General features: G+C 53.8%; 1 protein-coding gene across 6 annotated transcripts in view; it reads right to left on the bottom strand.

Annotated features, from left to right (window-relative positions):
• The window catches only part of Plekhg5 (pleckstrin homology and RhoGEF domain containing G5), a 42,822-nt gene that overhangs the window by 11,619 nt on the left and 18,499 nt on the right, over positions 1 to 12,704 (bottom strand). For 5 of the 6 annotated variants that reach the window (XM_029540101.1, XM_029540098.1, XM_029540099.1 and 2 more), the window contains exons 3-6: positions 1,799 to 1,928; positions 935 to 1,037; positions 570 to 630; positions 202 to 293 (exon numbers count right to left, since the gene is read on the bottom strand). In XM_029540101.1, coding sequence (XP_029395961.1) covers positions 202 to 293; positions 570 to 630; positions 935 to 1,037; positions 1,799 to 1,928 — 386 coding nt within the window. Of the gene's footprint in view, positions 1 to 201; positions 294 to 569; positions 631 to 934; positions 1,038 to 1,798; positions 1,929 to 7,102; positions 7,286 to 12,704 lie in introns of those variants that run through there. The other variant, XM_021200064.1, reaches the window with a different exon arrangement.

The raw sequence follows: 12,704 nt of genomic DNA, 5'->3' as shown, positions 1-12,704 counted from the left end.
TCCCCAGAGCTTTATAAGTCCCTCTCAGGCATAGCTATACAACCAGGATTGGAAAACACAGGTGAGCCTTGTAATGGTGTGACATCCACACAGGCCTGCCCACCCACAGGAACGGTGCACAGATGCATGGGAGTGGACATACATGCCAGACAGACAGGGAACCCTGACAAAGGAGCAGCCTCTGTCCTTCCCACGTCCTACCCCAGTGACTTCTTCTTCATGGCTGGCACAATTTCTGTTTCGACGTCCACGTTCAGGTCAAATTTCAAGGTGAAGCACTCCTTGCTAGGGTCCTGAGAGGACACTGGACTGTTAGCTTCTCCACTGTCACCATGCAGATGAAAATCCCAACTGGGAGGGGAAGGCCAAACACTCCCCAGCCACATTCCTAAAGAGGCTCCGGGTGTTCTACCCACCTGAGCTGAGGGTAGGGAGGCAAGGGAGGGGCAGGCTCACTCCAGACCCCATCCCTAGAGTTCAGAGCAGGGAGACTAAGCCTCAGGAGAGGAAAAGGCCTGGGAGAGAGGGGGCTTAGGGGGCCGAGGCTGTTAGCCCTCCTGGCTCCTTACATCCGTGTGCCGCCTCCTTGCTTTCTTCTTAGAGATTTTTAGGCCTGCGCTCTTCCGGTCCCTGTAGGTGCAGATGCTGAGGTGGTGATGGGTCCTCACCAGTGTGGGATGTAAGTGGGAGTCTTGCAAGGCTCCCCACCCCTCATCAATTGGAAGTAACCTGAATGCAGTCTACTCTCCTTGCTGCCTGTGTGGCACTGTCCGCCCTCTGGTGGCTGAGACTGGTGTTGCACACAATGGTTAACTAGTTCAGCTAGGAGCCAGCCAGGCTTGCTGGCCTAAGTTTGGGGGTGCAGAGGGTCGACCTTCAGTCCTCTGGAGGACTCACTCCTAGGAGGGTGGCTCTGCCCGTGGAGCACACCTACCCTTTTCCGTCGGTACCGCCTTCCTCTTCTTCCTCCAGGTCTGCAGCAGGGCTGGTGCGGGGAGGACAGGAACGGGTGGAAACATTCCGGGCCAGGACAGAGCCTTTGGAGAAAGGGGCTGGGGTTAACTCCCCATATGGCCCATCCTTAGCCCTTAAATATGGCCTCCAGCAGAGACGCAGTCCCTGGGTCTCCCTAGCTCCTCTCTCCCCAGTGGTTCAAGCCCTTCTGTTCTGCCAAGAATGGAGCCTATCATTATTATCTATGCTCCCCCCCCTACAGATCCAAAAGGGCCATAGGCTCTGTGAGGAGTGATTTGGGGTGATTCCTCACCCCAAATACAAACCCACCTGCACCCTCAGTTACCTTTCTATATATAGCATGAGGTTTGTAAAAAGGCCACGTCTCAAGAACTGTCCCAGACAGGCACCAAGTCCACTCCTCTTCCTTCAAGGCCTCCCCTCCCCCTCTGCCTTGACCACATCTAACGTCCCAGGAAACCAGCGAGGAAAGGTGGCGGGTGGCTTGGGTGACTTTCAGAGCAAGAGCTGGCCCCTACTCAGCAGGAATGGTTTCTAATTCCCTCCTCCAAGGTCCCTCCAAACACGGTGGCTACCACATCTGACCTCCTAGGCCAACACAGTTTGCCCAGAAGTTGCTGGTGGCCCCAAGGATAGGAAGACTTGGGAAGACCCTGGCCAGGGGCAGGGACAGCTGTGAGAGGTAAGGAGGTAGACCTGTATTTCATTCTCCTGCTCTTCACGTGACCCCACTAAGGTTCCAATAACCACCCAAACTCTGCTACCACCAAGGCACGGAGTTCTGAGCTGACTAGAGAGTTCCAGGGCCGGGCCGGGTCCTCACCTGGTGGGGGCAGGTCAAATCGGACATGCCCGTCGTAGTGCATGGCGCTGTGGAACTTGCTATCACAGGTCTCACACAGGTTGAGAGGCCCCCGGTGGTGCAGCTGTTGGCAGTCGGCATGATGGCATACCTGAGGGTGAAGGATGGAGACATGGGGTCAGGATGGGCGACAGACAGACAGACAGTCACATATAACACTCAGACCACTACTAAGGCCATCCACCTTCTTCTCCCACCAATTTCCTTCTGCTTCCCTTTGCCAGTTCATTTGGACCTTTCCTGAGTGCCCACTACCTGCTTCCAACGAATGCAGAGAAAACAAGCCCTCCTCCGGAGACTTCAGATAATCAACAGTGGACCAGGGCTACCAGGGACTTTCTGGCAGGAAGGGCCCCCCAAAAGGGCTTTGTTACTGAACACCCTAAACTGTGATAAGCATTGCAGTCTGGCTGCCTGGGCCTGGGCCCTCTGCTCTCAGGTCTATGGCCTGCCTTAGCCTTGAATAGCAGACCCTACCTGGATTGCTAGGTCCAGCATGGAGCTGTGGAGGAGTCTAAAGCAAGCTGTGGCTGTCACTGACATGCGCGCACGCGCGCGCGCGCACATGCCACTCCTGCCTGGCAACTTGTGCACGTATTTACCATGTTTAACTATAGGTATCTGCTCCCCCCCCTTCCTGGAGGGCTGTCAGAGTCTTAGCTTCTAACTGCCAAGAGCCTCGCCAACAATGGCCTGGCCCCAACACAGTCCTACTTCACTTCCTGCTTTTTCCATTTAAAAAAAAAAAATTCCAGAAGCCAGCAAGAAGCCCATAGGCTCCCACCTCCATGTCTGCCCGTCCATCCATCTGTCTGCCCGTCTGTCCACACACTCAGAGCAGCTGAGGGCTTCCCATGATTAGCCCTGATCCAATCTGCAGCCAGCTCCTCCTCCCAGATCTGCCCTGACTCTCCCATTTCCTGCAGGGTCAAGTTTCCCTCCCTTAGCACGAGGCATGCGACCCCTCCACCTTATAACAGAGTCCTGGGCTCACTCAGCCCCTTTCCCTCCCAGGGAAACAGCCTCCACACTCTACACAGCTCCCACGCAATTCTCCACACTCCACACAGCTTCCACGCAATTCTCCACACTCCCTGCTCCAGCCTTCTGACAGGCTGGGGTTACAAGAGATTTCCCATTTTGAGGTGGTGGTGCCAGACAGGATCCTACACTATAGTTCAGGCAGACATCAAACTCAAAGCAATCCTCCTGCCTCAGCCCCTGTGCTAGTATCACAGGCATGATCCATCCACTGTGCCTGGCTTCCCCCGGTTTTCATCTTTAAATACTTCGGGCCTTCAGAGAGTTATAAGAATAGCATGCTGACATACTTCAACCTTCCGGATTCGGAGAGTAAGCCACATCACATCTGCCTCCCTCCTCTCAGGTTTTCTCCACATGTCTGCTCTAGTGCAGAAATCCCACACAGCCTGAGTCACCCATAGGCACGCAGCTACCAATCTCTCCTTACCTCCTGAGGCCGGGTCTCACTAACTTGCCTTGAACTTGTGATCTTCCTATCTCTGGCCCTAGAGTAGCCAGGATTACAGGCCAGTACCTCCTAGAACTCCCTCCCTCTGTGGACCAGCTTGGCCTTGAACTCGAGATCCTCCTGCCTCTGCCCACCATGTGCTGGGATTCAAGGCATGTACCATCACTGCCCAGATTTTGTTTGGTTTAGATGTATAAAGTTTGCTGGGCAGTGGTGGCGCACACATTTGATCCCAGTACTTCAAGAGGCAGGTGGCTTTCTGAGTTTGAGGCCAGCCTGGTTTACACAGAGAGTTCCAGGACAGCCAGAGCTATACAGAAAGATCCTGTCTCAAAACCCCCACCCACCCAAAAATTATTTTAAGTTTTATTTTGTGTACGCCTATCTGCCTGCATGTACGTATATCACGTGAGCATAGACCTTGGGGAGGCCAGAGGACATCTTTGGAGCCCTTGGAGTTGGAGTTCCTGATTGTGAGACACCATATGGCTGCTGGGACCTGAACCTGGGTCCTCTACAAGAACAGCTAGTGGGGGCTCTGGTCCAGCTTTTTAATTACTCTGTGTAAGTGTGTGTATAGATCAGAGAACAACATTTAGGAATAAATTATCTATCCCTACTGTAAGTTTCAGGAACAGGTAGGTCATCAGCCTGTTTCTGTAAGCTCTTTTACCTGTTACATCAGCTCTCTCTGTGTGTTTGTTTTGTGTGTGTGGAGGCCAGAGTTTCAGGTTGGCGGTTTCAAGTCACCCAATGTGGGTGCTGGAAACTGCAGAGCAGTAACGCTCCCCTGTGAGTGAGTGGGGTTTCCTTTTTCATCAGGAAAGGGAGTTTTAAGATGGCCTTGTGTAACCCACACTGGCCTCCAGCTTACTGTGTAAGTGAGGATGACCTTGAACATTTTGTTTCCTTTTTGTTTACTATCATTCATATGACTGTTCTGCCTGCATGCATGCATGTACATATGTGTACCACAAGCACACAGTGTACACAGAGGTCAGATGTCATTTCCCTTTGCAAATGGAGTTCCAGGTGGTTCTAAGTTGCTAGAGTCCTGGGAATCGAACCTGTGTCTTTGGGAAGAGAAGCCACTGCTCCTAAGAGCTGAGCCAGTGCCTGCAGCTTCAACACTCACTGCTGTCCTGATGGTTTCTCCTACAGATGATATCGGTAGCCCGCTAACTGGTCTCCTCGGCCCCTATCTGGTCAGCTCTCTGTGAGTGCTCAGAGGGAACCCTGTTCTAGGAGGACTTACACTATATCTACTCAATCCTCCAGCAAGTCTACCTTGCTCTGTAAAAATGGAGAGTCCCTACCTCTGAGCCTGGGCACCTGCTGGTACCTGCAGTGCTAACACCCCAAGGTCTGTCCTCCACGGTCTCCTCTTGACTCATCTCCAGCCTTCCAATCTGCTCCCTTCCGCTGCTGAATAGTCTATGCTGAACTAATTCATTCTCTCTCTCTCTCTCTCTCTCTCTCTCTCTCTCTCTCTCTCTCTCTCTCAAGATTTAGTTAATATATCTGAGTACACTGTAGCTATCTTCAGACACACCAGAAGAGGGCATTGGATCCCACCTCAGATGGTTGTGACCTACCATGTGGTTGCTGGGAACTGTACTCAGGATCTCTGGAAGAGCAGTCAGTGCCCTTAACCACTGAGCCATCTCTCCAGCCCAAAACTAATATTTTTAACTAACTCATTCAAAGCCCTACCCTCAGGCCTAGACAAATTCCGGCTGCCAGCTTTTATGGCAAGCACCTTTACCCACTAAGCCATACTGCCAGCTCAATATTTGTATAATTTATTAACTAGGCAAGTGGAGAGACAATGGAGACCGGCTGAGAGAGCCTGAAAAGAGATGTCCAAGATGACAGACAAGAGGAAGATGGTTTAAACAGCAGTGACTGAGTAGGGGGCGGGGAAGGGAGGAAAAGGCAGCCTGAGCTTTTTGGAGAGTGGTCCTCCTCCTCTGCCAGGGGCTACAGTGAGGTCATCTGGGTCACCTCCCTGCATCCTCATTTTCCATAAGAGGTGTGAGAAGCTCTGGGAAGTAAATTACCACAGGTTAAATGCCTAGCTGAGCTGGGGCCTGAAGCCCCACCCACTCACGGTCACACCACGACCAGGTATCAGACAATGGAGAGGTACGTGGGGGAATGCAGACCCGGGTCAGCCTTGGGGAAGGGTGGGTTCCAGGAAGAAACCAACCTTCGTTTGACACTTGCTGTTTGGGCTCTAGTGACAGAACAGGATCAGGCCACACAACCAGCAGTCAGCAGGTGGCCCACTTGCCCTGGGGGGAAAAGACAGGAACTGGGTCTGGAGAGCCCCCACCCCCACCCCACTGCGGAAGTAAAGACCCAGATTCCTAACAGTGGGTGGTCAAGACTTGGAAATACTTTCAGTTCCTGTTTTAATCTACTGCTGATAAAGGCAGAAAAACATTTACCTACCTACAGCCATGAGTCCCGGGACATGTAGAGAATTGGGGGGGGGGGGGCTCCCAGTTTTAAGTGCCTCCTTCTGACAACGGTCTGCGGAGGCACCAGCTTCCCCTTCAATCCCTTTTCCCAGGCACTACCTACCCCACGAGCCTGGCCAGGGCTCCCAGCTTCAGCCCCCTGCTGACTAGGAGAGCTTCCGGCAGTCAATGCCAGGTGTGGCTACATTCCAGCCAAGCCAATGTTCTGGTCTCAGTGTGACACAGTGGAGACTGAGCTAAATTGTAGGTTCCGGAGAAGGGCCCCTAATTAAGGGCCACAATTTTCTTTTTTTAATTTAGTCAACATAAAGACAGCACCTCGAGCGCCTTTAATCTCAGCACTCCAGAGGCACAGGCAGGGAACTCTGTGAGTTCAAGATCAGCCTGATATATACAGGAGTTCCAGGACAACCAGAGCCACATAGTGAGTGAGTGAGTGTGTGTGTGTGTGTGTGTTGAGCACAGGGTGGGGGGTGGGTGGGGGATGACATTCTATTCCTTCTGGCCAACTTGATATTGGACTGATGTCCTCAAGGGATTCCAGTCCTGAGACAACTACCAGCCCTCCTACCTAGGCTCTGGGGACCACAAAGGTCAGTTCACATGGGAACTGAACCAGAGTTCTCATATGAAGTAAGGATGTTGTTCTGGGATTTTTCTCAGAGAGAAAATCCGCAAGCTGAATTGAGGTTGGGGTTGGGCAGGGGAAAGCCCTCTTGGATATCTTCCCCCGCGCCCCTTATAACCCGCTTGCCAAGCATCAGGGGCTCCCCAGCACTGAAGCAGGCTAGACTCAAGGCCTCCCTCGACTTCTTTACCGTCCACCAAACCCACCTCTATAGGCAATGATGCTCCACTCTGTGGGAGAAGCCCAACGGGTCAAGGGCCGATGCCTCACAAATACAGAGGACACTTGGGCACAGACATCCCCTCTGTCCCACTCAGGGGCTAAGGAACAAAGAGAGCACTGAAGACAGGCTCTCCCCTAACGCAGGGCTGAGTAGCTGAGGAGGGTGTGGGACAGCGGAAGGAAAGGGGTGGGGGTGGCTTAGGCCCCACAGGTGTGTCCGGAGTCAATACACACAGAACGCCTAGGGGTTGGGGGGCGTCTCTGGTGCCCGGCTGCTTAGCCCCAAGGTGGGGACCCCCTCAAACCCCATCCCCACTCTCAGCAGTGTGCTGCAGCCTAGATAGGGGCTCAACCACCCTGGGGAGGGGGACAGAGAGGCTCCAGTTAAGTCATGCACACCACCCATTAGGCTTTAGCCCACCCATGTCCCGACCCGCTACCTGGCTGTCGCTGCTGCGAGCATGACCCCCGACCCAGAGGGACTGGGAATCTGGGGAGGGCAGCTCAGAGCTGGGCCTGGCTGCCGCTCGGCGCCCGGAGACGCCCGGTCCTGTCCCCATGGTGGCCGGAGGAAGCGACGGTCTGCACCGCGCTAGGGACAAAGCACTGAGCCCTGCTTCCTGCCATTGTGCAGTTGCGCCTGGGAGGGGTGAAGGGGGCTGGGCTGGTGACACCCCTCGGAACCCCAGCCACTCCCAGCCTGGGTTACTCAGACCAGAGTACAGACTGGAAGTCCAGCTTTTGGGCCTTAACCCCGTGCTTCTCCACCCCAGGGACTCCAGACGCCACACAGGAGGGGTGCAGCTGGTTTACAGTCAACTTCCTTGGGATCCTAGGACAGCGCAGCTGGACACCCGGGGACAACTCTCTTTGCTGGGTTTCCAGCATCCTGCTGTTGAGGGCCATGTCAGCCCCATGCAAAGCCTTACAAACAACTCCCCCACCCCTGCCCCCAACCCCATCCCCGCCCCCACCCCCACGTAAGAGCCCTGGGATCTGCTCCATTTGGGACTCCAATGGAACATGTGACCTGGGAGAGAATCGGGGGGGGGGGTTGTGGAAGGAGGGTTAGTGAGAAAAAGCAGAGGACCTGGGCAGTGCCTGGCTGTCCCCTGGGAGTTGGGCCAATGAAACCCCTAAGTCAGGCAGGCCTTTGCAGGTCACTGGTATCATTAGGCTGGGTCGCTGCCACCAGAGGGCGCTCAGCACTACCCGACAAGCCGCCCTGTCTGGATTGGGTGGGGCTGTCTCCAGTGTGGTGATCAAAGGGCTTCTACACTCACCCCCAGGAAGTGGGGGGGCCCCCTTATCCCTTTCCATCTGCTACAGTTAATGTAGACATACAGAGACAAGTGCACAGCCTGTTAGTTAAACCAGACTGGCTTGTGACAGTCTCACAGACCTTAAACTGATCTGCCTGCACCTCCACTACACTGTGATTACCACTGTGCCGGCTCTTCTAGCTAGGTCGTCAACTTCACCACATCTAGAGTGAGCTACAATCCAGAAATGGAGGGCACACCTGTGAGAGGTTTTTTTTTTTTTTTTTTTTTTGGCTTGGTTCGAAGTGGGTAAATCCACTTGTAGTTCAGACCCTTGCGGTAGGAAGAGGTATGAAGACACAAGTCTTTGATCCAGACCTTGAGGTGGGAAGACACATGTCTTTAATTCATATCTTAAGGGGGAATGACACACCTTTAACCTGGGCCACACCTTCTGCTGGAAGCCTAAGGACAAGGAAGCTTTCGCTCTTTGTCTGCCTGCCCTTACTAGCAAGTCCATTCCTAAACTGGAATGGGACCCTACTTCTTTAGGACCCCAGCATCTCCTGAAGACCAGAGATATCCAACCTTGTGGAGTGAGCAACTTCTGGATTATTGAACTTTCTGTTTATAGGCAGCCATTGTTGGATTTGCTGGACAACAGCCCTTAAACCATTCCAATAAATCCCCTTTCTATATATACAGAAAATGGGGTCCACTGTAGAAACCGTACTCTACTCTAGGGAACCCTAATACCCGGCTGCTGCTTTGCATGGTTCTTGGCCTGCGTGCTAGGCTAGCCCTCTTCCAATGGAGCTAGAGCCTTAGTTAACCTAGTACTGTTTTGAAGATAGGGTTCCATGCCTGTAGCCAAGGCTAGCCTTGAATCTTCGGCAATTCTTCTACCTCAACCTCCTAAGTGCTGGGATTAGAGGAGTGAATGAACATGCCTGACCAAGGCATGGCCTTCTGACTCGGGCTGTGGAATGGCCTCCGTAGAGATGCCTCAGTACCCTGAACAGGCTGGCACTGGCGCTGGCGCTGGCGCTGGCGCTGGCGCTGGCACTGGCACATCCACCTCCCAGGTGACCCCCACATCTGACATCATGGGGAAAGGAAGGAAGCAGGAACTTCTGAGAGAGCTCTTAGGGCAGTAACTAAGCTTAGACCTCAAGGGCTACCTTCCCCCCCCCCCCCCCGAGGCCAGGTCACTCACCATGGACAACACAAGTAACTCCCTTGAAAACTAAAATTTCTTATCTTATTTTTAAAAAAATATCCAAGCTGGGTGTGGTGGCACACGCCTTTAATCCCAGCACTCGGGAGGCAGAGGCAGGCGGATTTCTGAATTCAAGGCCAGCCTGGTCTACAAAGTGAGTTTCAAGATAGCCAGGGCTATACAGAGAAACCCTGTCTCGAAAAACCAAAAAATAAATAAATAAAAAAATAAAAATCCACCATAGCCTGGTTCCTTCTTCACCTCCTGGCCAGCCTCACGCAGCCGTTCATCCTCCAGCCTTCTGGCTGATATCCCTGTGGCTCCCCGAGCTCAGAGCCCTCACCCCCCCACACTCTATCCAGAACTCTATGTGCTCAACCTTCAAAAGACTGGCACTGGGCCCCAATCCTACCTCCCCAAAGGGCTATCAAAATAACCCCTCAGCCTCGTTCTCCGAGTCCCTAATGTTGAATTAATTCCTTCTCAGCTCTCTAATCACGTGACTTCCTTGCTCTCCATCATTTCTTCCTGCCAGAGGCCAGTGGCCTTTGTGTCTGGCTCACTCTGTGTCCTCAGCCTTCAGGATGGTCCTGGCACACAGCCACCCGCAGGATCCTCAGCCATGGAAGGACTCGGGACGGAGAAGTGGACCTGTGGCCAAGCACCAACACAGCCTTCCCCTCTTCCTGGAACCTGGGTGTGACCAGGCAGGTGAGTGGCCATTCAGACTCATGCAGCCCTGCACCAGTCCTCTGCCTCTGTCCGAGTCCCACACTCAGAAGATAGCTACTACTATCCACTAAGTCCTCCCAACCTCCTGTCCCAGGAGTTTGAGTACAACTCCACTCTCCTCAGAGAGGCAGAGGAGGAGACCATGATGGCCCCCAACTTAACAGGAAGAAGCTAAGGTCTGAAGAGGCTGCAGGTTGCCCCAAGATCACCAGTACACAGCGGGCCAATGCACACATCTGTGACTGGAACCTCTGCCCATTGCTCAGGCATGGTTCGGGCTGGGACATTGGCATAGGCTAAGTGGTGGACAACAGGGACTTGAAGCCCATCTTGAGGAGGAGAGGGTGGACAAAGACAGCTTGGAGGAAATCCTCCTGGTATGGGGTAACTAAGTCCCAGTAAGTAAAGATCACTGGGGCCGGACATTCACCTAAAAAGGACTTTTGAGAGATTGGGCTCTGGTCGGGCAATGTGTTAGCGATCTGACTGGGGTGGAGGCTGCTGCCCTGAGGCCCCAGACCAGAATATAGGGTAAAGGAAGTGACAGAATGGAGGTGAGGAAAGGAGCCCTCGCTCTTGCCACAGAGGGGAAAGGCTCCCACCTAACAGACAGCAAGGAGCTAAGAAGCAGAGCTGAGGTCCCAGCCGCTCATTCTGGGGAGGGGACCCCTCTCCAGCCCAGCCTTGCTCCAGGGTGAATCAGGGCTGCCTGGTTGAAACCGATACCCAGAAACTAGATGCTGAAGCTGATGAATAATGGAGTCCCAAGGCACCCCCAGTCCGGCTCTTGCCCCGACTAGGGCTTTTCTCAAAACTCCAGAAAGTTAGAGGATTCTGTGAACACCCATGGTCCACACAGGGCCAACCTGGACTGAGAGTAACTCTGGGTCCAGTAGGAGCTACAAATCTGGGGCAAGATCCCCAGCCAGCTCAGTGCCCAGCCCACAGCAAAGGGACAGCCTGATAGCAGCTGGGTCTTCTTGTCTGAATGGCTCGCTTGCCCTAGGCTTCTCTAGCAGGGCTGGGCTCCCCTGAGAGATGGCCCAAGGCTCTACCCGCCACCTCAGATATCCAAGGGTGGAGCCTGCATGCGTGGGCAGGCCAGCCAGGGTGGGGTGGCTCTGCCAGGCGGCTCTCAGAGCTGCAGGCAGCTCACAGGCCCCCTCCTTTCCCTTGGCCTGGGCCTCACCCTTTCGTCCTGTGGGTCTCCAGACCTGACCTAAGATGGCTGGCACAGGACCAGAAGCCTGTCTACAGGCAGGCCCCTTCCCCTGGAGGGTCCCGGCTGGGAGGAAGAGGCTGTAGTGTGGATCTTGGCTCCTGGACTCCAGCTGCCTGCTTCCCTGGCTACACTCAGAAGGCTCAGGGGGAGGAAGGTGGGGAGCACCTGTGTCCCACCTCCCCCTGCTCCTCCCCAAAGGCGGCACTGTCCTCACCTGTGTGAAGGGAGCACTGGGCACTCCTAGAATATATGCCATCTGAGGACAGCTGCTGGATCCTAGTGGGCACTGGAACTTGATGTGGGACCCAGGAACAGCAAATACCCAAGCGCAAGGTCACCCAAGGAAGATTACTAAGGCATTTGTAGGGCCTACGAACCCTCTGGCCTCCATCTCCCTGTCTCCCACCAAGGCTGCCCTCCCTTTCCCCAGGCAGCCTGAGTGAGGCACAGCTTCTTGTGCCCTCTGCTGGCCCCCAGGGACCTTTTTGGGATTTCCAGACAGGACAGGGTTGGAACAAAATCCTCTCATAGGCCCAGGCCCCTGCAAGATCCTTCCCCGAGTCCCCACCCTCACCAGTCAACAGCCCCCACACCACAACCACAGACTTCTCATGGCCATAGAGCAGTGTTTAAGCAAATGCCATCATTAAATAAACCATGAGTAGCCTCATCAGGACCCCCAGTAAGGGACTTATTACAAGGTCCTCTAACTTAGAATTCTGACCTTTAACTTAGGGATCCCACCCTCTTAGTCCCCAGTCTAGTGAGCCTCACCTAGGGACATATGTCTCCTCCTTACAGCCCAGACTGCGCTACATGTCAGATCCCAGAGGTGCACAGAGTAAGGGGGGAACAACAGATATGGGGACTGTCCCAGGTGCCACCAACCATTGGGTTGAGGCATAATGGGTCACAGGAGACCAAGCAGTGGCTTTGAGGTATCGATGAGCTAGGATGGGAGGTTTAGAGAGTGACCAGTAGGCTTCACTGTATGTGAAAGGCTGACACTCAATCAGTCCACAGCTTGTTCACGTGGTCATCCACCTGGGCTAGAAGGTAGATCCAAGGAAGGGGAACTGACAGGAAACTGCCCTGGCTGGAGGGGACAAGCCTGCAGCCAGAGTCCTAAACCAGACTGACTGCTCTTCTGAAACTGCCTGCCTTTCTCTGGGTCTCTTAGAAAATAAAGATGTACTTGTTTCTATCTGGTGTCTGTGAGTATTTTGCCTGCGTGTACGCATGTGTACGCATGTGCACCGCAGGTGTGCTAGGTGCCCTCAGAGGTCAGAAGAGGGTGCCAGCTTGGAATCGGAGTTACAGACAGGTGTGAGCTTCCGGGTGGGTGCTGGGAACCTCTGCAAGAGCAGCCGGTGCTCTTAACTGCTTAGGCGCCTCTCAGGTCACCTTCTCCATTTTTTTTTTTTTTTAAAAGATTTTTATTTATTTATTATATGTAAGTACACTGTAGCTGTCTTCAGACACTCCAGAAGAGGGCATCAGATCTTGTTACGTATGGTTGTGAGCCACCATGTGGTTGCTGGGATTTGAACTCCAGACCTTCGGAAGAGCAGTCGGGTGCTCTTACCCACTGAGCCATCTCACCAGCC

Source organism: Mus pahari, chromosome 6 (assembly GCF_900095145.1).
Source record: "Mus pahari chromosome 6, PAHARI_EIJ_v1.1, whole genome shotgun sequence".
Taxonomy (NCBI): domain Eukaryota; kingdom Metazoa; phylum Chordata; class Mammalia; order Rodentia; family Muridae; genus Mus; species Mus pahari.
This window is presented reverse-complemented; position numbering and strand designations above follow the sequence as displayed.